Source organism: Papio anubis, chromosome 2, assembly GCF_008728515.1.
Source record: "Papio anubis isolate 15944 chromosome 2, Panubis1.0, whole genome shotgun sequence".
NCBI classification, from domain to species: Eukaryota; Metazoa; Chordata; class Mammalia; order Primates; family Cercopithecidae; genus Papio; species Papio anubis.
In genome coordinates this window covers 31962909-31990267 of record NC_044977.1, presented here as the reverse complement: position 1 = coordinate 31990267, position 27359 = coordinate 31962909, and the positions used below count along the sequence as shown (strand labels likewise).

Genomic DNA, 27359 nt, shown 5'->3' with positions numbered 1-27359 from the left:
ATACCCCATGGTTTCCCATGGTGAGTCATCTCCTTCACTGCAGCAAATAAATAATAAACAAAACTTGTTGACTACAGATGTATTTCTGGTAGCATTTGGCTGAAGGACATTGACAGCTTTTCTCACAAAACCTCACCAAGAATACTGAAAAGAAGCTGGCTTTGAGACTAAATATTGAGCAATGTTGTCTTTGAATTGAGTGAATCACAGTGGTTGCTAACCTTGGCTGGGTTAAATTAAAATTACCTAAAGACCCCAGACTGCAAACCAGACTGAATTAAATCAGAATCTCTGAAGATAGGATGTAGGCACCAGTATCATTATAGCTCCTTAGGTAGTTCCAAAAAATAATAAATATAGGGAGAGAAATTACATAAACTAGAAAATTATACAGATTTGAAAACTGAGGCCAGTGGTGTTGAAGTAAGTTACCCTGAGTCTTTCAACCTACAAGCAGAAGCCCATCAGACCTATGAATGCAAGCAGTCTGACTGCAGATTCTGAAATTGTTTTTAGAGACAAGGTATCGCTCTGTCACCCAGGTTGGAATGCAGTGGCATTATCATAGTTCACTGCAGCCTTGAATGCCTGGGCTCAAAACAATGTCCCCCACCCCCTCAGCCTCCTGAGTAGCTAGGACATAGGTGAACACCACACTGAGCAAAGTTTTTTATTTTTTGTGGTAATGGAGGCTTGCTGTGTTGCCCAGTCTGGTCTTGAATTCCTGGCCTCAAAGGATCCTCCCATCTTAGCCTCCCAAAATGTTGGGATTATAGGCATGGGCCACTATGCCAGCCTGAGAATGCACTTTTACCTTGGTGGTAATACGTTACAACCTTTGTGAATGTTACCTATAAGGCTTTTGATGCTGGTGATACAATAATAAGAGGAAAACAGCACAAAATATAATCATAAAAGGATGAGCCCAACAATCCTAATAAAACCTGTAAGAGCCACTAGATATGATTCGGGGTCATTTCTTTTCTGCTTTTGAAATACTTGTTTACATATTTATTTCAGGAAGTGTTCACAATAAACGTGTATTTATTTATTTTCCCCTTCAAAATATTGTTTTATAATAAAAAATAACACATAAGGAAACATATATATCACATATATATGTATATGATGTGTGTGTGTGTGCGCATGTGTGTATGAAACTGAAAAACAAATTGCCAGATTATGAGATGAATTATAATTTATTTATTTATTTATTTATTTTTGAGATGGAGTCTCCCTCTGTCACCCAGGCTAGACTGCTGTGGCGTGATCTTGGCTCACTGCAAGCTCTGCCTCCCAGGTTCATGCCATTCTCCTGCCTCAGCCTCCCAGGTAGCTGGGACTACAGGCGCCGGCCACCACACCCGGCTAATTTTTTGTATTTTTAGTAGAGACTGAGTTTCACTGTAGTCAGGATGGTCTCGATCTCCCGACCTCGTGATCTGCCTGTCTCGGCCTCCCAAAGTGTTGGGATTACAGACGTGAGCCACTGCGCCCGGCCAGGAATTATAATTTCTTATCAAGGCAGCCATATGAGATGCTGATAGAAGGCACTAAAAAATGTCAAGCTACCATTATGAGAGATGGAATCATAATATCGTGTGTGAAATGTAAGACCTTGATGTAAAACTTTCCTTTCCCTGGGAAGCAGACGAGATTACCTGACTGTGGTTAACTGTCTATTGCTTCAAACTCTTATCAAGGCCCCTCTTGTTCCTCTTCCAAGAAGTAACAAAGAAATAGAACATCTAACAATTTCCCTGATTTAAGAAAGTTTTTTTGGTTTTAATATTTTTCTTACATTCTTGGTTGCTATATACACATATAAATTTAGAGAACACCTGGCCTGTCAGTGTCCCAAATGAGATTAAAGGAGGCTGTGATTGAACATCATCATGATTTATTAATTTCTGTCTGGATAAAACAACAAAAGCGATCCAAATATTTTTCCCGGGTTTCCCTCCTACTTTGAAATAGCTGTCAGAACATGCTTCCAGGGGCTTAGATAATCTGAGGACAAAACCCTTTGTTGTCCGTCCACAGAACTAAGTAAACCTGCACCAGCTTGTGGTTCCAATGACCACAATGGTGAGTGTGAATGGTTAGATGGAGAATCCTTCTTTCAGACGGTTGGAGGGATTCAGGGTAGGTAACAACTGAGTAGTGCTTGGCATTATAAGTAAACATAAGGTAACACTGGTAGTCTCTATCACTTGGGGTTCTGACTTTTTTATTACATTAACTTGAAAGCATCGTATAAGGGAGAGGCATCCCTAAATTTGGCAGACCATGAGAAATCACTAGAACTAATTAAAAGAGAATAGGGCTTTTTTTCTTTTTTAGAAAATTATTACAAGGCCACCAAGAAGGCAAATCTTATGTTTCTTAGATTCAGATGGACTGTGAAAAACGACAAGATGGATGATGATACAGACATTGTTTCTGACATCAATCTTCAGAAAAATGTTTCTAGCACGTGGCTGGAATATTTAAGGAGTTTACTTTTCAGTGCTCCTGATGACCTCCCTGAAATCATTCTAACATTGTCTTTGATCAGCACCATTGGAGGTAAGTATCACTCTCTCTTTATCTGAGTTTATTCTTCAGGTACGTCTTATAAATGCTACCATATAGAATTAAGGAAAGTAGAAGTAATAGGATATAATTTTGTCCTCAAACTTATATCTTTATATCAATATTTTCAATCAAATGAACCCAATAATAATTTGCTCCTATGGAGAGACATGTAGAATCTGATTTTCATAACATTCACCCTATTGGGTTCAAAGTGTTCATTCATACCTTCTTACTTGCTACGTCAGGGTTAGATTTCAGTGAAGGAGACAATTGAAGAAAACAGGTAGAAAATCACGGGTTAGGGCAGGGTGTTCCACAGGTTTTGCCCAAATTATAAATTATGCCTGCTATTTTGAGAAGAAAAGAACATGGTATAAACAAAAAGAAAACACTTTTTGCACTTTCTTTGACCTGATTAGGGACTGTATTACAAAGAAGCAGAAAAAAATTAAATGAAAGCAAATGTTATGATATTACTTATTGCACTTTTATAACAATAATACACAAAGTTAAATATTTGTTATGGGCTTTTTAGTGTGTAATAAGAAACTAGTTTTTTTTTACAGTGTTATAAAATTTTATTTCAAAGCTTTTGATATAGCAACACATAAAAGCAATATGAAAACTAAATGTCACGCCAGGTGCAGTGGTTCACACCTGTAATACTAACGCTTTAGGAGACTGAGATGGGCAGATCACTTGAGTCCAGCAGTTCAAGACCAGTCCCATGAACATGGCAAAATCTGGTCTCAACAACAACCAAAAATTGGCTGCATGTGTTAGCAGGCACCAGCAGTCCCACCTACTCAGGAGGCTGAGGTAGGAGGACCGCCTGAGCCAGGAGGTGGATATTGCAGTGAGCCAAGATCATGCCACTGCACTCCAGCCTGGGTGACAGAGCGAGATCCTAGCTCAAAAAAAAAAAAAGTAAATGTTAAATTATAACTGAATGCCAGAAGGAAAAATACAGCTGTTTGTAGACTTGATGTGCATATTTACATCTGGTTACATATGCAGGCTCCCTAGCTTGTTTTACATGCAAGGAGTCCTGGCTTTGAGCATGCAAGCTGAAATTATGCAATGTAATCTTAATCTTTGCAAAAATTTATGGTTGTTTTGTGACTTTTAAGTTTGCTAGATTAAAAACTCTCCTGGCTGGGCACGGCGGCTGATGCCTGTAATCCCAGCACTGTAGGAGGCGGAGGCAGGCAGATTGCTTGAGCTCAGGAGCTCAGGACTGCCCTGGGCAACATGGCAAAATCCTGCCTCTACTAAAAACACACAAAAAAATTAGCCTGGAGTGGTGGTGCACACCTATGGTCCCAGCTACTTGGGGGGCTGAGGTGGGAGGATCGCTCGAGCCCTGGAGGCGAAGGTTGCTCCAGCCTTGGTGATACAGCAGCACACTCTCTCAAAACAAAAGAAACCTCTCCTGCTGTTGTCTATAAATATTTTTCAGGAGATCGAGACCATCCTGGCTAATATGGTGAAACCCCGTCTCTACTAAAAATACAAAAAATTAGCCGGGCGTAGTGGCGGGCGCCTGTAGTCCCAGCTGCTCCGGAGGCTGAGGCAGGAGAATGGCGGGAACCCGGGAAGCGGAGCTTGCAGTGAGCCAAGATCGCGCCACTGCACTCCAGCCTGGGCAACAGAGCGAGACTTCATCTAAAAAATAAATAAATAAATAAAAATTTAAAAATTGTATTTTTTTCTAATAATGTAAAACTAATATTTATATAGTATACTAAATTTTAGTAATTTAAAATATTAGAAACATTGAAACATTAAAACATTTCTTTATACTTTTATCAAGAGTAGTTTGAGCAATGCTTGTCTTATATAACTTAATTGGTGAGCATCTTTTCTATGCCTTGGCAAATTGTCTCACTCCTTCTTAGCTTTGAGTCAGCTTCCAAAAGTTTATCCTTTGCGTTTTCAATGTAATGAAGTATCCGAGAGCTCCTTTAATGTGAAGTTTTTTGCTGGCATCACTTCCTGAGACATGGTCGTTCTTTAAGTCACAACCACTTTCTTAATTTATGTCTATGCATTTGACTTTGCTAAATTCCTCTGGCTACATATCTAAAACTGCCTCTTGAACAGCAGCAGCGTTAACATTCCCGTAGTCAGCTATATCTTCTGTAATATTCCATCTGAAGCTTTGCAGCTTCATGAGATAGCTTAACGTCAATTCATGCCAACTTCTGAAATGATGAACCCAGCTTTTACTGGTAGTAATATATTCTCTTTCAGTCTTCTTGTCATTACCATTTTCTTTCAATGCAGTAACTAAGGTTATCACTTTGGCCTGAATGCTAGTCAAACTGATTGGGATTTGTTTTTGATTAATCTTCAATCCAAACAAGTAAATGTTCCATTTCAACCACAAGCAGCTTTCTGTTCCCAGTGCAATTAAAACTGAAAGACCCTGAAGCAACTTAACCTTTTTACATTTATCAGCCTTTTAAAATAGGTTGTATTACAGTTTCATGCAGGTCTGAGTCTCAACCTATCTTTGCTTTGCTGTCACCACTTTCAAATCTAATCACATCCAATTTCACTTCCAGCATTATCACTTTTCTTTGCTGCCCTGTTCTTTGCTAACCAATTACCTCTTTTGATTATCCATTTTTGTAAATGGTCATGAGTTTAATCTTTGGGGTCGAGGAGGCAACGCTACTATCCACTTTGTGCTTTGCTATCTGTGCATGAACTGATGATCAGTAATGAATCACCAACAAACTTTGAAAGAAGTAATGTAATTGAAGACTGATCATGATGCACATCTTTTTTTTTTTTTTTTTTTTTTGCACAATGGTTTATGGAATAAAGAGCTAGCAGCAAAATTTATGCAAGTTTTCCCAATACTGTGGTCATGGAAATATTAACCACATTGTTGGACTGGTTTTATTTAACTTTACTGTGGTAACTGATATTTATGCATATTGGAACTGTGCAAAGCAAGGACTGCCTGTATCTAAAAAAAGAAAAACTCCTTATTAGTTCACAAAACAGTTAACTTTTAATCCAATTTAGTTAACTACTATCCAAGCCTAATCCTGAATCAAATAAAAACTGAACTGCTCACAGGAGTTAGAAAAATGTTTGGAGAGAATTTAATGCAGAATTCTTCAAATTAGGATTTGCATAGCACGAAGACATTCCAGTTTCTTTTTAGAGATAGGGTTTTGCTCTGTTGCCCAGTGTGGTGGCAATAATCACAAATCACTGCAGCTTCAACACCTGGGATGCAAGTGATCCTCCCATCTCAGCCTTCCCAGCAGCTAGGACAGGTACACACCACCATGCCTCGTTAATTATTTTATTTTTTTGTAGAGACAGAGTCTAATTTTGTTGCCAAGACTTATCTGGAACTCCTGGCCTCAAGGAATCCTTCTGCTTTGGCCACCCAAAGTGCAAGGATCACAGGCATGAGCCTCCATGGCCAGTCGACATTCCTTTGGGGATTCAGATCCCCTCCCCTCATTTCAACAGTCTTGAGGTCTGCCAAGAGTAAAGCTGTAGACAAAGCAATCATCACAAGGCACACGACTGTAACTTTTTCCATAGCAGCCAGTACCATGTTTACACCTCAGTAAAACAGTAGCATCCATTCCATTAATGTTGTTTTAGTTTGTTTCTGAATGCATTTATTTCACAAATCTGTTTGTTAGGGGCTATAAACAAAATTTGTATCAACTTTTATGTTTATGTATATTTACAAAATAGAAAATTAAGTCAGCATTAATTTAAGTTAACACGAATGGTCACAAGAATTTTTCCCCTCTATAAGGGGTGGATATTCAAGGAGACTTCAAAAAGTTTGTGGAAAAATGGAATTAAAAGTATAAACTATATTTCTAAACATTAGCTTGAAAAGATAAAAGTATAAGCTATATTTCTAAACATTAGCTTGATCGAGTTCAAGACACTTTTGTAAGGGATGATACCAGCTATTTAGTCCATCGTAAAGAACAGAGAGTTCTGGGAATTTAACCACATCAATGCAGCTTTTTTTTTTCCATTATTAACTGAAGAAAAATGTACTGCCTTTAAAAAAATTATTAAGATTAGGAAACAAAAAGTCCAAAGGTGCCAAACCAGGACTATAGGGTGGATGCCTAGTGATTTCCATCAAAACGCTCACAAAATTGTCCTTGTTTGATGAGAGGGATGAGCAGGAGTTTTGCTGTGGTGAAGAACTCTCTGGTGAAGCTTTCTCCAGCATTTTTCTGCTAAAACTTTGGCTAAATTTCTCAAAACACTCTCATAATAAGCAGTTGTTACCATTCTTGGGCACTACAGAAAGTCAACAAGCAAAATGCCTTGAGCATCCAAAAGCTGTTGCCATGACCTTTGCTCTCCACCAGTCCACTTGTAGTTTGAACTACTTCTGCATCTTGGTAACCATTGCTTTATTTGCACTTTGTCTTCCAGATCACACTGGTAAAGCCATGTTTCCTCTCCTGTTACAAGTTTTCAATGAAATGCTTCAAGATCATGATCCCATTTATTTAAAATTTCCATTGAAAGGTCTGCTCTTGTCTGTAGCTGATCTTGGTGCAATGGTTTTTGTACCTCTCAGGTGTAAAGTTTGCTGAACTTTTCCAGTCAGAATTGTGTAAGGTGAACCAACTGAGATGTCTATGGTGTTGGCTATCATTTCTGTTGTTAATTGTTGGTTTTCTTCAATTAGGCCATCAACTAGATTAATTTTTTTCTCACAAACTGATGTGGATGATCTGCCACTGTGGGCTTCTTCTTCAACATTACCTTATCCTTTCTTAAAACTAATTATCCATTTGTAAACTGATCTCTTTGGAGCATTGTCTCCATAAACTTTTCATAAAGCATCAATTAAGTCACCTTTCTTCCACCCAAGTGTCAACATAAATTTGATGTTTGTTCTTGCTTCAATTTTAGCAGAATTCATATTCCTCTTTTCAAACCGATGTCTTATTCTTCTTAGTGCTTAAAACTGTATCCTTATGATACAAATCTTCAACGTCTTGATCAAATAAATATGACAAATGATGTTCTGTAAGAAAAACGCTCTTCACTTGTATTCCTTCCCTGCATATTTTGAGTAATTATCTTCCAAGACCCATGCATCTTTTCCCAAAATCTCTGAGAGTACAGTTCCTTATTTCCTTCACTGTGGTAAAGTGTTTCAGAAAAGGGTTCCTTGAATTAAAAGTCGGCATATCCTATTTGACTCCTGCTGCTCCGGTATCACATACCTACAGCCAGCCATGCCAAGAGCTTCCCCGTTATCTCCACATTGGAGAGCCCTTTCTCCGGATATCCTCCAGTTTCAGAGACTGCACCCAGAGACCCATTGGCAGGTTCCCGGATTCGCCTCAATTTTAGTCCTGCCTCTCTGCTTTGCATTTTCAGGCTTGGCCTTACAAGAAGGACGATGGTGCTGATTGTGCCAGAATGAGTGAAAAGAGGAGGAAAATGAACCAGTTGCAGCAAAACCCACTATTTCACAACTAGTTTTTAAAATTGGTCTAGTTTCTCATTGTTCTGAACCAGAAGATTACGTTAAAGTTTACTTATTAACCTTTTATTGCAGGATTGCTAAAGAAATTAATCTCTGATTTATGATGCGTATAAAACTACTATAAATATTTCAGTAGTAACCCAAGAGACAATAATTGCTAATAATGTTTGTTAAGTTTCTAAGGAGATGAGAATGAGATACATCATAGGAGAGGTAAAACAGTAACCCGGTAGATTAACAGTTACACTAATTCTGTGTGCTGCTAAGTGTAAGGGATGATTTTAAACTCATGAAAAAAGAAAACAAGTAGTGAAACTGTAAGATATTGTTCACAATTTTAAGAAATCCTGTCACATTAAAGTTCTATAAATGAGATACCTCATTGCCTTTCACTAACAACATGTTTTTTTGCAGCATTTTTGAACCTGCACTTGAAAGACTTTCCAATTCCTCTCCCTGTGATGTTATTTTTACTTGGATGCGGTTTTGAAGTATTAAGCTTTACATCTTTGCGGGTGTGTATTGTAAATGAGTATTTTATGCTATTTATTTGAGAATCATATAAATGCTGAGATGCCATTTAAAAATGTTCAGAAATTATTCATCTGCTCACTGTTCTGCCAGTTGATAGATGATTGTGATGTGGATAGCATCAGATCAGGTGTGTAGAAAAAGGAGCCAGGCCTGCAAAAGCTGAGATCTAGCTGAGATCTGCAAAAGCTGAGTACATACAACTACTGAGTACATACAGCTACTGAGTACATACAGCTACTGAAAGTATTAGTGGCCAAGGAATGTTAAACAGATTTAGAAAACTTGGGAAAAAAATGGCTAATGACATAGGAGCTCAGGAAGACTTTGTATTGCTGGTGCAGGACTTGAGTAGCAAAAATATTGTAATATTGAACTAATCTATTTCCTCAATGAAGACTGTTTTAAAGGGTTTCTGTTAGAAGAGAAACTAGTCTCTTAAGCATGCAGATTTGGCCAAGGCGCCGTAATTTGCCAGTCTGCCCTAGTCAATCAGAATGGATGTGAGAACTTGTCTGAAATGATTGACTTTCCCAAACAAATTTAGTCAATGATGTTAAAAATATTATACAAAACATGTATTCATGTAAGAACTAGAAGCAGTTTACTACTTTACATGTCATAAACAGGTTTTATAATCATATGATTTTGACACAGATGCAATTTGAAGTACTTCTATAAGCTTTATTATTTGTCAGCAACTCCTTCAAAGGAAGAGACCAATGTCAAGGCCCATGAAGTGTCTAAGATTTTTCTCTACTTGCCAGCTAATAAGCTAGCTTGCCAGTTTCATGATCCCAGCAAAAGACATGGGACTCCTGGACCAGAGAAAAAGGGTTTTATTATCCACAGCAATAGCAGTAACCAGAGTTAACACTTTCTTGTGCCTGTTTCCTGAACCATAATCCCAAAGAAGAAAAGAGGGCCAGGTGAAATCTGTACCTATATTGGGTTATATATCTGGCCACAGAAGAAGAAATGTAAGCTTAGAGAACCTGAATCCTCTATAATGGGTAGTGAGCTCATTTGCTCCCTTGCCTATTCTTCCACACACATCTTCTATATAAGCCATGGCCAGTTATTTGTAGTTTTTAGAATTTGATACAATCACTTACTCCTTTGTGAATTTTGTGCTTGATTATCCACCTACCTGAAACTTCTTTCTTCATCTTGATTGCCTGAAAATCTGCTGCATATTCTTTAGTACCCATGTCAATGTACTTCCTATACCTGTTCTTTAAATATAATAAATGTCTCTGAGGGAGATATTAGCTTTATTACACTGGACTGTAAAGTAAACCTGTCATTTGCTCTGGAGGAAGACACTTGCTTTGCCTTCTAAGCCATACCAACATTCATGAAAAGATAGTCTGGAAGAAAAACAATCAATGCCTGTATTCATAAGCCATGGACAACACAAGAGATGCATGGAGAATTATCTCCCAAATGCTAGGATATTACCTAACACAGTAGGTACTCAGTGTTTCCCTGATAAGTGAATGTTGAATGGATACCTATAATAGGATTTACACATTTCAACTAAATATCTCATGTTAAACATTGTTAATTAGTTATTGCATGAATTGCATTAACTTTCCAGTCTCTATCCCTTCTATTCTTCCACACACATCTTCTACATAAGCCATGGCCAATTATTTGTAGTTTCTAGAATTTGATAGGATCACTTACTCCTTTGTGTGATATGTCTTTTAAAATTTGTCTTTCTCTACTGTTAGATTTAGGGGTGCCTAGCATGTATTCTATTCTAATAGTGATGAGTAAATGAGAAGATGATATATTTGTATAATATTAGGTCCAAAGATACGCAAACGCCATACAATGGATGAGTCCAGACTTACTTTTTTGTATATTTGCACCAGTAATTTTCTTTACTACTGCATTTGACATGGATACATACATGCTTCAAAAGTTATTTTGGCAGGTAAGCTTTCTTTTTTGGTAATGTCATTCATTCATGAACCACATATTATCTATGTTCAAATTTTTAGAATATTTTTTTCCAAAATAGGGAACAAAGAAGAAATAAAAGGGCATGGGAGTAATAAATTCAGCTTCATAATTTAGTGAATAAATCATATCTTGGCAATAGTCTGGCATATCAAAGACCCAGGGGAAAAATTATGAAAGAAAACAGTAATTCTGAGACTCAGACTCGCATAACTTCATACCAGATATAATATTAACTCTGAAATACTACAAGAGTGCTATAAGAAAGTGTATTAGCTCCAGTAAAAGGAAATTGTTAAGAAAAGTCATGTTTTAAATACCTATGTTCTAAAGCTTCCCACATGCATATCTAAGAGAGTAAAAGCAGAGAAGAAAACACAGAAGCAGCTAAACTCTAATTCAAAAACCATAAGAAATTTTTTAACATGCAAGATTTGAACTGTATCAGGGAAAGACCTCAAGAGAAAACACTCCAAATCATAAGTAGGGTGTGCATTTCTTTCAAAGTAATCAAAACAGTTTTATAAATACAGGCCATTACCTAAACTGCATTAGAAGCAAATAATTTATTAGAATAATTTATACTTTTAAACCAAACGCAGACACGTGGAGTTCAGACAAATGACAAAAAGATGAAATCAAAAAGAACAGACATAAAAGGGGTTTGGGTTGTCTCAGCTGAGCTCTACCAAGCCATCTCCTGCATCTTTGGTCAAGTAGAAGTCAGCTGAAGCAGAGTGAGCTAGATGGCCCCACTCCTGTGTCTGCTGGTGGGTACTATTGGTGTTGGTTGATTCTGTATCTCCAATAATCCTGATTATCTTCTTCTTAAAATGGACTACAAAAGCAGTCTGATTTTTCTAATTGTAAATTTCTTTGCAGATACTTTTAATTACAATTCCCGGCTTTTTGGTTAATTATATCTTAGTTCTTTGGTATCTGGCAGCTGTAAATAAATTACATTTGAAGCCCACCCCATGGTTATTATTTTCAGCTATCCTTGTGAGTTCGGATCCCATGCTAACTGCAGCTGCTGTAAGAGACCTTGGTAGGTATATTGCTCTCTTTTTCTATATTTATAATATCATATTTCATAATGAACTTGCATTTGTTTTAAGATCTTTTGTTTTTGGTAGCTTTCTAGTATGAGAAGTCAGGTAGTGAGGGATTGGGGGTTGGGGATTAAGCAGAGATTTTGGAGGTCATGCTTAGGGCAGAAGAAATGCCAGTGACGGGCTTATTTAGTGTCAAAAAAAGTATTATACCCAATTGTGCAATGAGGGAGGGAATTCATTTAGAATCCTTGACTTTATGCGTACTTCTACCTTGAGCCAACAGAATAATTCTGGGACATTACAATATTGCATATACACTGTCGTGACATTTCTGTTGCCCAATATTTCTTTTCCTTTGTAAAGAATCATTAGGACAATTCCATTTAAAAAGTATTTTGCCTTTGGCATCATTGTCATCATCAAGACTGAAAGCCTAAAAAGTCAAAAACTGGTAAAATCATCAGTCATACAGTGTTTTGAGTGTATACTATTTTAAGAAAAATCAGTCTATATTTAAAAGTAAAATACCAACTCAATTTAGCCCAGAAAAACAAAAACAAAAAAAGCCTCACGCAAGAAAAACAATAATTTTATTGTCTCTTTTCATCACTTTTTAATAATGAGAACTAGAAAAATTGCTTTAAAATAGAATATTAATATGGCATACACATGCATGCATTTGCACACACACAACACGCACACTCTTTTCAATTTTAATTTCACTTTGCAACCAGTTAAAGGGGAAATAGCTATCTGAGGCAAGTAGAAATAGAGTAGGGGAGATACATCAACTGTAAATATATGAATAAATGAGAACTGAGCCTTCAAGACAAAGGACATTAAGAGAGTGAGATGACACTTTAGAAGAAGATACCAACATCCACCACCCAACCCTGAATTCTTGTCTTCCTCCCCACACTCTCAGCCCACATCCCTGCCTCCTTGTGACTGTCAATGCCAACCCTTTTCTCCTCTATATTTGAGAGACTCTTATGATACCTGAGAGCTGATTTCATTCTTGTCTAACTTTCTTATCTTGTAATCTAGTATTCCACTGATTTTCTACCCTGCCACAATTGAATTGAATTTACTCAGAGTACCTTGCAAGGTTATTTTCATAAATTTTGTCCATCTTGCCATTACTTTCAGAATTTTGTTTCTCTCCCCCCTGTATCTTTCCAGAAGACATTTTTAAAAGTAATTTCTTCTTGGCAGCATTGTTCCTGAATTTACAAAACAAGATTTATAAGATTTAGAAAGACGTATATATGTGTATGTGTGTGTGCGTGTGTATGTGCACATACATATATTTTTTCATATATATATATATGAAAAATTTGCCCAAGACTGTCAGAATACATAAGTACATTCACATTGGCTTGAACTTCTCATGGTCCTTTGACTCCTCCTATGCCCTTATATTATCTACTCTGTATTTCTGAATATTTACATTTTGCCATAGTTCCATTTGTACAATAATATCAGTTAGGTTTTGCTGAGTAATAAACAACTCCAAATGTGGTGGCTTAAAACAACAATTATTTATTATTTCTTATGAATCCAGCAGTTCTGATGATATGGGCTGGGTCCTGCTGATCTTGCTAGGTTCACTAAGGAATCTATCATCAGCTGGTGGACACTGGGGGTGCTAAGTGATCCAGGATGGCCTCAGTTGGGAAGATCTACGTTTCCTTCATGTATCTCTTATATTCCTACAGAGGAATGCTGCCGTGGTGGTGGCAGGAGTCAGAGAGGAGGCAGAACTTTTCTGCTCTCATTGAGTCTCATAACGAAACAAACTAGATCTTTTTGGTGAGAAACACTGCCAAGTCTTACAGCGAAGGGCTTAGATACAGGCAGAGGTGAAGTATGGGATGGCCAAGGCAATCGAGCCACACAGGAATAGCCTTGGTGTTTCCGCTCTTCTATCAGCATACTGATTGTAGTTAGGTTGTGATTGCGGTTATAGACTGGTTGATTCACAGAAAGGACTTTTACTGTATAATAACATTTCCTCCTATGAGTTTTAGAAAATCACGATAGATGCTCAAAGTTGTAGCTTTACCACTACATGCACATTTAAGGGCAGAGGAAAAGGACAACTGATAGACATTTCAACTTAGAATGCCATCATAAATAGAGGAAAATTTGGATGGAAGTGCATAATATCAGGAACTCTCCATTCATGGAGACTGATTTCTAAAACCATTGGGAAGAATGAATGAGAAAGTCAGATAATCTCTAAGCCTAGCTAGATTATGTGAACAATTGCCTTAATACTTATGTTATGTTATAAAGCTTTGGTTTGTAACTTTATTTTATTCCTCAATCATCATTTTCTGTCTTGCCTTAAATATATCTGATTTATCATGCATGTATTTATATAGAACAACTCACTGAATTAAAAATAATAAATTTCATATTTTCCTCTGTACTTTGAAGCAAGTAATGAGAACTTTAATTATCTCACTTACGTAAACATAATGGACCCTAATTAATTTAGTGCCAATTATGATGGTCTAAACTTAACTTGCAGTAAATCCATAGCTAAGACCATCCTTATAGTTGCTAAGAAAATTTTATTCTTTAAAATTTAATATTTAATGTTTTTCTCACTTTATAAAACATCTTTCCCCCTCAACATATGTAGGGCTTTCTAGAAGCCTCATCAGTTTAATTAATGGAGAAAGTCTGATGACCTCTGTTATATCGTTAATTATATTTACTAGTATTATGGATTTTGACAAAGGACTACAAAGTAGAAGGAACCATACTATAGGTAAGGATCTTTTTTTTTAAATGTTTTTTTCTTAACATCAGAATCCTGTATTTTCTGAAAGCTGATGTGTATTTTGTAATATCCTACCATAAGTTATATTTGTAAGAATGTAATAGTGAGTATTGGTTTAGTGACTTACTCTTTACAAAGCACTATTATCCATTACTTATTTAATGTTAGTTACATATTTGTTGTGAGACTGGGTTGAGACTCTTCATGAAGATGCTTATGGGAGAGGCCTGGGATGAACCAGAATGCCAGACAACCAGAATGAGAGATGTTCTTTTTTGTGTGCTGAAGATGAGCTTGGAAGATAAACCAAATAGTGCATCCACTAGTAGTGAGAGGAGGCAGCTTCTCTTCCGTTTGCCCTGGGACTATATCTCATGCAGGCAACATAAAAAGCTGTCAAATAAGGGAGGAAGTATGCATTATTAGCCATCTACAGGGTCAGAGAATAGTGCTTATAAGCAGAGGGATTGCAAAGTGCCCATGAGCTGTTTCATTTACTGCTTTCAGATAGCCCTAAAGCATAAGTACTTTTCTCCCCTTTATCATGTGTATGTGTGTGTATAAAATAAATGACATATGTATAATATAATAGTGATTATAAAGTATACAGCTATATAACTATTAATCAGGAGAAGACATTTCATGTTACCAGCATCCCTAGAAGCATCTTATGTGCTCTTCTCTGGTCAAAGCCCTGTATGTTCCTCCTAGAAAAGTCATTTTCAAAGTTGAGTCTGAATCCCTGGCTAGTGGAGGAGAGGGGTTCATAGGATCTTTTCAGGGTGTTTATGAAATCAAAGCATTTTCATAATATTACTAAGAATTTATTTAGCTTTTTATTGTGGTACACTTGCACTGGTTTTGGAAAAGCAATGATTATAGTCTCCTTGATAAACTGACGACATACTATTCTACGCACTGGGTGTCTTCTTTGTTCTAAGGTCTTATGCAGCATTGTCTCATTCTGCCACTACCCCCATTCCTGTTGAAAAGGTGTGCTTAAGAGGTGCCTCCACAACATATTCTAATCCATTGATCTGTATGGTATCAAACAATTCACTCTGCTGTGGTGGGCTTCTTCTACTCCCCACCTCCCCTCAGCAATGAAGAATATCTTAAATTACCTCTCCTACTATTCAGGAAGAGGAGATTTTTAGCTGTAATTGTCTTCCCTGCCCCTAGAGAGTGCTTCATTGTTGTGCAACTAGGGACCCTGTATACCTCTATTCTTTCCTATTCCTGCCTTATCCTAAAACTCAGAAGTGAAGAATATTCTTTCCCAAGAAGAATCATCCTGAGGACCACCACTCCTCTCACCCCTTCCTCAAAGGAGCTGATCCAGGTGGTGGACAGTTACCCTAATTGGGCATAGGAGATATTTACTTTCAGCCTTTGAGGCTTGTGGGCAACAGATGGGTGAAGCTCTGTGTATGGTGTTAGTTTGCCTAGAACACGGAAGGTTGGAGCATCTGTGGTGAACCTGGAACCTCAGATTAGCTCAGAAAGGTACATTGTCTTTAGGTACTTCCAATTCACCATCTGTGATGTGTGTGAAAGCCAAACAACCATAAACACAACCTCTACTAAAATCCAGGGTGCAAAGGGAGGTGACGCAATATGGCACTCAGAGAGTGCTCACCCTAAAACCTCCTATAGCTATGACCTTCCTGCAGTTGACTAAGTTGAGCAACAAAGACATTTCTATATTCAGAAGCATTTTAAAAACTCAAGGGCCACCCTTGGGGCAACTAAAAAACCTTAAAGAAGTACAATCTTGCATGCCATTGGGGAGGATCCATGTTCACCTACTAAACCTGGTTCAGTGTTCTACCAGGCTTTATTTAAGATATTATATACTGACCATGGAATTTCAGGGAAACTTATATCAGAAATAACATCTACAGGCTAATCAGGGGAACTTTTTTGGTGCTCTTTGGGAGAAGGGAAAGGAAAAGGAAGAATGGAAGTTCATTCATTCACTGATTCAACAATGATTTATTAATATGTACTATGTGAGAATTTCTATTCTAGGACCTGAGGATTTAACCATACACACAATAGGCAAAGTCCCATTGCCTCCACAGAGCTTGCCTTGTAATTTTGATAATAATCAATGGAATGGAACTTTATTTTTTTATGTTTCAGAAGAAGAAAAACTGTAAGTAATCACTGTAAAATAATAAAAGTAATAACTGCAACAATAAAAACTCTGCTGCAGGAGAAAGAGAACGATGAACTTACTTTCTTAGACATTAGGACTTTCTCTTAACTTCAACACCTTTGAAATACAAATTTTCTTTAAGAAATAAAGATGCTTAATAAGCTTTACTGCTATTTCATTTGACATTGTGAATCAATAATTTTCAGAGTAACCATTGTTTTTATAACTTCTGTAATTATTTAAACAGTGTTACTAATCTTTGAAGTTAGCACGTATTTTATAATAGGGAAAAATTAAGAAAGATTATTTCACTCAGAGTTCTTACTCTTTCCAATTTGAGTGCTAGAAATTTTAAAACAGTATAAGCAGTAATGGCTTTGCTTTGAGACTTTTCCTGTCTTAACAAATCTAGTCAGCAAATATGTTACTTATTAAAATGTATTTTCCTTTCTTAAAGGAAAAAACAGCTTTCAAACTGGGGTCTTCTAACTCCAGATTCCTGTATGCTTCTGCCACTAGAGTTGGCCTCCATCCTATATTTCAGTGACAGGAGATGCTGGACTCAAAACTATTGCCATGACCAGCTCTGTGCCTAGAGCTCATGTGGCCTGGAGGCATGTGTAGTTCCAGAAAATGAGCCTATGATGGCCTCCGACTCCCTGTTTTCCTCTGACTCCCTGTTTTCCTGGGAAGGGCATCATGACATTGCTCTGTGGAAAGTAATTAGGCAAAACATAAAAGTAACAACACCAAAAAGCAAATATATTTTGGCGCATTAATTTTACTTTTGGAACCTAAAAAGTACTCAGAGAAGCCCAAGAGAGAAAAATGTATGTACAGAAATATACATTGCAACATTGTTTATCAGGGTGAAAAGGTAAAACATATGAATGCCGAAAAAGAAGGAAGCCATCAGTCACTTTGGCAGGCCAACATAATACAGGAGATTCACCCAACTGAGGCCTAGAGACGTTCCTCTTTCTGTAGTTCCTGTATGTATTACATTCGATCTAGATTATCACTTCTATGAGTTTAGGGACTTCCCACTTGTTCCTTCATATATCTCTAAAATCTGTTACATGTTTGACACATTAAAGGCACTGAATAAATTCCTCAATGGAGACCGAAAGGAGCTCTTAAACTAAACTGACCAAATTTTAAGTGTGGCTTTTAGCAGTTGAAAAGAAACTCTTTCAACACAGAAACAAGAAAATATTGTCCATCTACCCCAAAGGCAATGAGCTATTTTTATTAATATTAGTTTTAGTGGACAAATCATAATGTATACATTTGCGGGGTACAATGTGAGGCTTTGATATATGTATACAATGTAGAATGATTGAATCAAGCTAATTAACATCACCTCATTTAACTATGATTTTTTATGACGAGAGATTTGAAATTTACTCTCTTAGTTATTTTGAAATACCAATATATTATTATTGACTATAGTCACTTTGCTGTGGAATAGATCTGAAAACTTAGTACTGCTTTCTCTTCGAAACTTTGCGCTTCATAATCAACAGTTCCCTATTCTCTTCCTCCCTACATCCCCAGCCTCTGGTAATAATTATTCTACTCTCTATTTCTGAAAGTTCAACTTTTTTAGTTTCTACATGTAAGTAAGATCATGCGGTATTTTTCTTTCTGTGCCTGTCTTACTTCACTTAGCATAATGTCCTCTAGGTTCGTCCATCTTGTTGTAAATAACAAGACTTCCTTCTTTTTTAAGGATGAATACTATTTCACTGTGTATGTATACCATATTTTCTTTATTCATTCATTGATGGACACTTAGGTTGACCCCATATATGGGACATAAATAATCCAATTTAAAAAATAGGCTAAGAACAGATAGACATCAAAAGAAGACATACAAATGGTCAACAGGTGCTTTTTTTTTTTTTTTCGAGACAGAGTCTTGCTCTGTTGCCCAGGCTGGAGTGCAGTGGTGTGATCTCGGCTCACTACAACCTCCACCTCCCGGGTTCAAGCTGTTCTCATGCCTCAGCCTCCCAAGTAGCTGGGATTACAGGCATGTGGCACCACACCCAGCTAATTTTTGTATTTTTAATGAAGATGGGATTTCGCCATGTTGGCCAGGTTGGTCTCAAACTCCTGGCCTCAAATGATCTGCCCACCTCAGCCTCCCGAGGGATTATAAGTGCTGGGATTGTAGTCATGAGCTACAGCACCCGGCAGTCAACAGGTACATTAAGAAATGTTCAGCCTCACTAATCATTAGGGAAAAGCAAATGAAAACCATATGAGATATTGCTTCACATCTGTTAGAATGTCTTTTATCAAAAAGGTAAAAGAGAAGTGTTAGTAAGATGCAGAGAAAAGGAAACTCTGGTACACTGTTGGTGGGAATGTAAATTAGTACAGCTATTATGGAAAACTATGTGGAAATTCCTCAAAAAACTAAAAGTAGAACTCTACCGTATGATCCAGTAATCCTACTTCTGGGTATATATCCAAAGGAATTAAAATCAATATGTCACAGGGATATCTGCACTCTCATGTTCATTGTGGCAATTAGCTAATTTTAAAGATAATGACAAAAAGGAAAATTAACCCAGAATATCAATTAAAATTAAGGGCAAGTTCTATTAACTACTTCTTATTTACTCCCCTTTCTTGTAGCTCGATACATCGTGGGTGAATTTTTTTCAAATATTATAGCAAGTTTCTTGTTTGGAATTCTAAGTTCAAAACTGATTCAATTTTGGATGTCAACTGTTTTTGGTGATGATGTCAATCATATAAGTCTCATCTTTTCAATTCTGTATCTCATCTTTTATATTTGTAAGTGAGGGGCCTATGCCTATAATAAAATAACATAGAAAACTTCAAAATAAAAATATATGAAAAGTGTATACCAGGCAAAAGCTAGTAAAAACATTCAACTGATCTAGACAGAATATTTTTACTAAAATAATCTATCAAAAGAGATTAAAAATATGAATATCTATACAACAGAAAACAATGTACCAATATTAGCAAATACTATTATAAAAGAAAGAAGAATTTGACAAAACTATCATTACAGAAATTATGCTTTTCCCAGAGAATTTCATGACTAATTGAACAAAAAATAATTATGGCTATAAAAATATTTAAATATCTTAGAAGTTTGGTTTATAAGATATATATATCCTTTACATATACATGTAGACAATTTGCAGAAATTAACTCGAAAAACATTTCAATAAAATTTCAAACATTGTTCAACCATGATGCAATTAAATTAAATATGAACTACAAAAAGAGGGTTCCTACCAGGCATAGTGGCTTATGCCTATAATCCTAGCACCTTAGGAGGCTGAGGTAGGAGGATCACTTGAGCCCAGGATTTTGAAACCAGTCTGGGTAAGATAGTGGGACCCCATGTCTACAAAAATTTTTAAAACTAGCTAGATGTGGTGGCACATGTCTATAGTCCCAGCTCCTCAGGAGGCTGAGGCGGGAGGATCACTTGAGCCCAGGAATTTGAGGCTGCAGTGAGCTATGATTGCACTCCAGCCTGGGCAACAAAGAGAGAAGCTGTCTCTCTAACGAAAGGGCAGAGGGGGGCAGTTTCAACCTGTAAATTAGATATTTTGTCTTGGTAACTCTTAGATCAGAAAGGCAATCAAAATAGAAGTTACACATCAAGTAAAGCTAAATGTTGGAAAATCTATCAATATTATTAATCCATGTCCCACAATCACCTCCTCACAAAAATATGGTAGCTATTGATAATTAGTCATACCATTGCTTCCTGACATAGCCTCAGAATAACATTTAATTCAGCTCTTCAGACAGCCCTTCTTATGATTCGAAATTGACATGCACGATAATACCTAGTTACCTCACCTGGACTATGTCCCTGTTACATTTAGGAATAAGACAATGGTGTATATTCTCACATCCATGATTAAAAATAATTCTGAAAACTCTAGCTAATGTGATAAGGGGAAACATTTATACGTATTTTAAAAGAAAAAAATGGGTAGATTAATCACAACATTTTATATCATATAGAAAATTCAACAGAATTAATTGGTAAACAAAGTCAGCAAGACCCTTTAATAGCTTGATATAAGATAAAGTTATCCAAACGGTTGATGATATTTTTATCAGCCAGCAATAACTAACTAGAAAATAAGAAAATTGGATTCTTTCTATACTGGTAAAAGGTTATAAAATATTAATGAATAAACTTAACAAATAGTTTGGATCTAAACATAGAAAATTATAGAAGTTATTAGGAAATATAAAATTTGAATAAATTTAAGCATAGAAAAACTTCTCTTCAGAAGTGCTAGAGTAATGGGAACTTATTATTTTCCCTCTGAAGAGGAAAAGGCAGACCAGAGGATCTTGAGGCTTTCCAATGAATTAATCAGTGGATTAAATTCTTAAAAGAAAATCCAACAAATATAATTTCATCTAACATTATTTTTAATAAGTAATCCTAATTTCAAGATTAAAGGTTATACCCAAGGAAATAATTTAAAACTTTTAGAGTCAAGATGTCTCAATAAACATTTTAGGAAGAAACCTGCCAGGACAGAATTTCATTAAAACAAGGTACAGAGTAAATATAAATTTAATGTAAAAAGACTTTCCCTGTGACCTGGCTTTGTGTTTATATTTAGTACCTTCAAGATAGTCATTATAAATATTTTCCTGACTTCACCATCACCTAACAAGTTATAATACCTAATCCAGGGCTTGATTATTTCAAAGAACCTATGTCCATGATTTCTTCTTCTTTCATGATTCAACAGTGACTCTGCCTTTGCTACCATTTTCAGCCAGGATTAAAATAAAAAATAGAAAACTTGTAATTTTCCATCTTTGGAAGGGAAAACTCAATAATGTAATAATGGCATTAATTTCACTAAATTAAACTTTATTACAATCCAAATCAAACAATGATAGAAATTTTTTTGGTTTTAAAATTTCCATCTCTCTCTCTCTCTTTTTCTTTTACTTTACTTTTTTTTTTTTTTTTGAATGGAGTCTCCTTCTGTTGCCCAGGCTAGAGTGCAGTGGCTCAATCTCTGCTCACTGCAAGCTCCGCCTCCCGGGTTCATGCCATTCTCCTGCCTCAGACTCCCAAGTAGCTGGGACTACAAGCACCTGCCACCAAGCCTGGCTAATTTTTGTATTTTTAGTAGAGACGGGATTTCATCATGTTAGCCAGGATGGTCTCGATCTCCTGACCTTGTGATCCACCCGCCACGGCCTCCCAAAGTAGTGGGATTATAGGTGTGAGCCACCGCGCCCGGCCCTCTCTCTCTCTTAGAAACAAGAGTCTTGCTCTGTTGCCCAGGCTCTGGAGTACAGTGGCATGATCATGGCTCACTGCAGCCTCAACCTCCTGGGTTTAAGCAATCCTCCCACCTCAGCCTCCTAAGTAGCTGGTACTACAGGCATGTGCCACCAAGCCAAGTCAAGTTTTAAAATTTTTTGTAGAGACAGGGTCACATTATGTTGCCTAGGCCAGTCTCAAACCCCTGGGTTGAAGCAATCATCCCACATCAGCCTCCCAAAGTGCTGGAATTATAGGTATGAGCCACTGTGCCTATCCAAAATTTCATGACAATTTCAAAAGTTCATCTAGAGAAATTAATGTGTGAGAATAGGCAAAACAATTTTTTTAAGTGGTGAACTTTCTCTACCAGATAGGTATTAAAACATTTAATAGGTCTACAGTAATTAAAATATAACTGTTGTAACACAGGAATACAAAGTAAGTCAAAGAAACACAAAGGGCATAGAACTAGTCGAAGTATGAATGGCAATTTAATATATGATAAAAGTAGAATATCCACAATATTCTTTAGTATTAAAAACACATATTTCAATTTTTACTTATTAACTAGAACTATGTCTGCTATGAAGGAGGTATAAGTTGTGGGCAAGTTCACAAAGAAATCATCAGCTGATTTTCATTTCAACCCTCCAGAACCCATCTGAAACAACCAGACCTCTAAAGTGTGCTCTAGCCTCAATGGGGTATGTGAAGCCGTGCAAAGATGTCCACAGTAGGCTTTACAATACAATTGGATATAAGTTGGAGGAAGAAAAAGGACATAGGGTGGTGGTAATAATTTGCAATATTTTTCAGCTGAAATCAAGTGAAGTTGCCTCTCTATAAAAGTCACGGTACTGTCACAATATCTGATACTTCTAACTCGGGTAAAATTTGTGCTGCTGCTGATGTTAAATTAATACTTTATATTTATTTCTTTTTAAAAATAGGTGAGTTACTTGGAATGTCAGGAATATTTACTCTGGCCATTGTGGGACTTCTTTTAAATTCTACAAGTTTTAAAGCAGGAGTTGAAGCACTTCTTCTTGAGTAAGTGGCTAGCATATTTTCACTTTATTTCATACACTGGAACGTATAATATCATAATAGTAACAATATCTACATCTACATGGCCAAAGTAAGATTTTCAAAGACTTGAAAACTACCCAACTAAAAACCTTTACTAGATTTTATTTTTTCTTGCCAGTATCTTTGAATCCTCCAATTTAAAGCAAATTCGTAACCTTACCTTGAGTCCATGTTGGTTCTCTTTCCCCACTAATTCCTCAAGTCTCTGATTATCTCCTCAATAATTTCCCATGTAAAATCTTGTACCCACTAGTAAGAGGGTTCCAAAAGTGCAGTAATCGAGAAGTAATATTTTAATATTTTAACGCAATATTTTAAAATTAAGTTTAAGTTTAAATCTATAAATCAGTATTTTAAGGACAATGAGGTGCTGTGTAAAGCAAATCAGAAGAGTAAGCTGGGGCATTTGAAGAGGATTAGCAGTGTTATAAAAGAAAGTATGACCAAACTAAATGTAAGCAAGACTAAGGGTGGAAAAGTGCAAATTGTGCCTTGCTCAAGGGCACTCAGCTGAGGGGTGAGTAGTTATCAGCCAAAGGGAAGAGCACTTTCTGTAATGCTTCGATACGTAGAGTGGAAACTTAACCTGAACCACATAATGACAACATATGTGTTAACAAAGACCCTGAAAGTAAACCATGATTTTTAGAGTTTTGGGACAACGTTATAGAAGATAGAATTAATTCTGATGTAAGAAGCTTAAAACATATGGGGTCTTATAGGATTCTAGAGCACTTCAATAAAATTCCATGCCAATTACAATGGAAGTCAATTGTACTTACACTTAGGCAAAATTAAATGGACCACAGTTGAGGGAAGAATTTAAAATGCTACACAAGTATTAGCTATATATATGGGGAATTATTCTGAAGGTTTTCCTCTCCTTCTTGCTCCAACTGTAAGCTGGATCTTCAAATATATTACTTATCTTTATTCTTCATTCCTTGTAAGTTGTGATGTCTTTCTTGCCTGCATTCCTAGTACTATTGAGCCTACAGTTGAAGTAGGTGATCTCTCTGTACCTCATATTGATTTCTAAATCATTCTATCTCCCACTTCCTTAAAAGAATCCAATTTAGAAGCTCGTGCCATCAGAATATACCATCTGCCTCTTGGTTGTGGTTATCTATAGAAATCTAACTCACATTCTCCATTTTGTGAAGATTTTAGTTCCTGTCTCACTATGACTCTCCAGTATTACTCTATCACCATTCTTAGTGATGTCAATATTCATACAGTTAATCCTTTACTCCGTCATCTTCCAATTCCTGTATCTTCTCTCCTTGTATAAGTATGTCCACCACTCCTCTTTAACCACCCACTCCCACAGTTGTACAAATAACTACTTCATAAACACAGTTGCAAGAATCTTACTATCTAAAATATGGCACGTACCAACTTCTACTCTTGAAGATAGTGGAAATCTAAGATAATGGTGTTAAATTCTACTAACATCTCAAAACAACCTGTAACAGGTCCATGTTAACTCTTAAACAGAGAAGGTGTACCATCTCCCATCTTTTCACTGTATGCCCTTTAGTACCTAAATTCTAACAATTCTGCAACCATACTGAGACTAAAATCCATTGATTCTATCATCTTTTACTGACCCTCACCCATCTCATATTTTCAGTTCCTCTTTATCCAGGTCATTTCTTTTGTGTAAAATAGTTTAATAACTTTTCATCATTTTCAGCTAAAAGTCAAAGTTGTTTGTAAATGTTTTATTCATTTTTTGATAATCATTAGCACAATGATTCACATAGATAAACCTTGTAATCAAGATGTCAAATTAATCAATTATAAATATTTTTAATTTTTTCTGAATAATGCAGATTCTGGAATTTTCTATCACGTGTTGCTTTTCTCATGGTGTTTACTTTCTTTGGACTTCTAATTCCTGCACATACATATTTGTATGTAAAATTTGCTGATATATACTATTCATTAAATATCTACTTCACACTGATTGTTTTAAGGTAAGAACATCATTAAAATTTTTCTATCTATAGATAATTGAGTAAGTTTAAAGATCATCTTTTAAATAACACAAAGATTTCATACCTTAGATTGAAAAATTGACTCAAACTTTCCAAGGATCATCAGCAAATAAATGCTTAGTAATATTTTTCTTGGCTTTTAACTAAATTTCAAAGCAATGCAAACTCTGTTTTTTTTTTTAAATTAGAAACAAACACAATTAACATTTAACATATTTTGTCCAATGTTTTTGTAATAACATTTCATGAAGTTAAGTACCTCTTATAAATAAAAATCTTGTTTTTACTCAATATTGTATAGCAAACAATTTTCTATTAATTAAAAACTACAGTTAGAAATTGCTTTTTAAAAATCATAGGGAAGCCCTCTTTGTAAACGTCTTTTTTTCTCAAATAATTTTTGTAGTTTCTTTTTCCACTGTTAAGAGATAGAAAAAAGTCTGTTCATGTAGCTGAAAAGGAGATAGCATAGAGTGAGAAAAACCATCATAACTAGAGTCTCATAGTTCTTTAATCTCCATCACTCAAATGGTTAACATTCTGCTTCCATCTAGTCGAATTGTTGAAGTCAAGGCAGCTAGTGCCAACTAAAACAAAATTATTTCCCAAATTATCAGATCAAATTAATGTAAAACATAGGAATGATATATGACTGAGGGGAAAAAAATCTGGCAAATATTGGACCAATTCAGCAAGATTAAAATCTATAAACAAAAAGAGAGCATTTTCTCACTTTTTATTCATTAGATTTCTTTTTATTTGGGGTGGGGATTCAGAATTTATGCACAACACATCTTGAACTTTTTTTTTTCCTCCTGAAGGAGCGTCACTCAAGGATGATGTAAAGTTACTATGCGACTCACCTAATAGAAAGAAACAAAGAATAATACCATTCTCTTGGCATGTCTCCCTAGGGAATACCTGCCGCCTTTCTTTGGTGTCATGTCAACAGTGTGTGAAAGATGTCTCATTTGTTTGAGAGTTACGAATTCTACAGGGAGTGGATTAGAGTAGAGTAGAAAGAAATGGAAAGAAACTCCTATGAAAGAATAACTTTCTAAAAATTGTTTTGTCTTTTAGACTTGTGACCCTTCTGTTAATGAGCCCTGCTTTGTCTCGAGTTGGTCATGAGTTCAGCTGGCGCTGGGTATTCATAATGATCTGGAGTGAAACGAAAGGGATGCCTAATATAAACATGGCCCTCCTGCTTGCCTACTCTGATCTTTATTTTGGATCTGACAAAGAAAAATCTCAAGTAAAGAAAGCTGTATTTTCTTATTTGAATATTGTATACAACTATTGCTGTGTATATAAAATATATTTTTTGTAGTGAGGTAGCTCAACTTCACTTGGGATGTAGGAGTGATTTAGCTATGATGGCAAGACTGGGGAGAGGAGGAACAACTGGCAACTTTCCTTCACCCCATTCTAGCTTAGGAATTCCTAAGTTTCTTCATACCCTAAAAATAGGTTTATTACAAAGATCAAAGTAATTCAAACTTATCAATCATTTAAAATAGTATCTGATACAAAATGTACACTCAATAATGTTTTAATTATTTATTGCACTCAAGAGAAGTGGAAACTTTCTTATGATTGGCCCTGTTGCCTTCTGTAACTTTCTGAGGCCTCATTTAGTAATGCTATGAGCCAAAACATTTTAATTGTCAGGTAAAGCACTCTAAACAGTACCCTCAAACTCTGCTTAGCAGAAAATACTGGGCATAATTCTTCTACCATGTGCCTGGGCAAGATAATTACAAGGCTCTCTATAAGAAAATTTCTATGCAGATATCACAGAGCATCTGATGCTTTTATTATCTGAATTTTTTTAAACAAAAATTCCAGGTGTGTAAAGAGAAGTGGCAAGATAATCATTATGTGTCTACTTAAATAATATTCAGTCCAAATATTTAAAAAACTAATCTTTAAACTGCTTTTAAAATCAAAATTATCCAATATTGTATGACCTCTCCCTTCTATCTATTTCTACATACCCAAATAATCAAGATCAATGTCATCACCATACACCTGATCAGTGTGATGGCTACCCTTGTGCACAGATCTAGGTTCTGAAATTTTTAGCTTAGCTGCTATTTGCTGCATGGACATCAGCAAGTTTTTAATTCCCACCTCACCTCAAGTATCAGTTTCCTTACTCCAAAACAGACTTAATAGTATCAATGGTTTGCTGGTAAATATTTAACGAGTAACTTAAGTGTTGAGGTGAGAGGAAGCCCTAATTTGCAGTATTTGTCCATTTCTGTTGTGTAATCACTTCCACCAGCAGAACATCAGTCAGCTCACAAACTTCCTGAAATTGAATGATTAGCTCTCATGAGCTAGTGAGAGCCAGCCTAGCACACTACCGTCACA

The 27359-nt window shown here is 36.1% G+C and overlaps 1 protein-coding gene across 14 annotated transcripts in view; it reads left to right on the top strand.

Annotated features, from left to right (window-relative positions):
* The window catches only part of SLC9C1 (solute carrier family 9 member C1), a 136740-nt gene that overhangs the window by 4671 nt on the left and 104710 nt on the right, over positions 1-27359 (top strand). For 8 of the 14 annotated variants that reach the window (XM_021934032.2, XM_009199956.3, XM_021934034.2 and 5 more), the window contains exons 2-10: positions 2390-2568; positions 8498-8598; positions 10428-10556; positions 11465-11630; positions 14288-14416; positions 19236-19397; positions 22845-22944; positions 24819-24962; positions 26064-26238. In XM_021934032.2, coding sequence (XP_021789724.2) covers positions 2418-2568; positions 8498-8598; positions 10428-10556; positions 11465-11630; positions 14288-14416; positions 19236-19397; positions 22845-22944; positions 24819-24962; positions 26064-26238 — 1257 coding nt within the window. In that variant the 5' untranslated portion in view covers positions 2390-2417. Of the gene's footprint in view, positions 1-2389; positions 2569-8497; positions 8599-10350; positions 10557-11464; positions 11631-14287; positions 14417-19235; positions 19398-22844; positions 22945-24818; positions 24963-26063; positions 26239-27359 lie in introns of those variants that run through there. The other 6 variants (XM_031663007.1, XM_021934035.2, XM_021934033.2 and 3 more) reach the window with 6 other exon arrangements.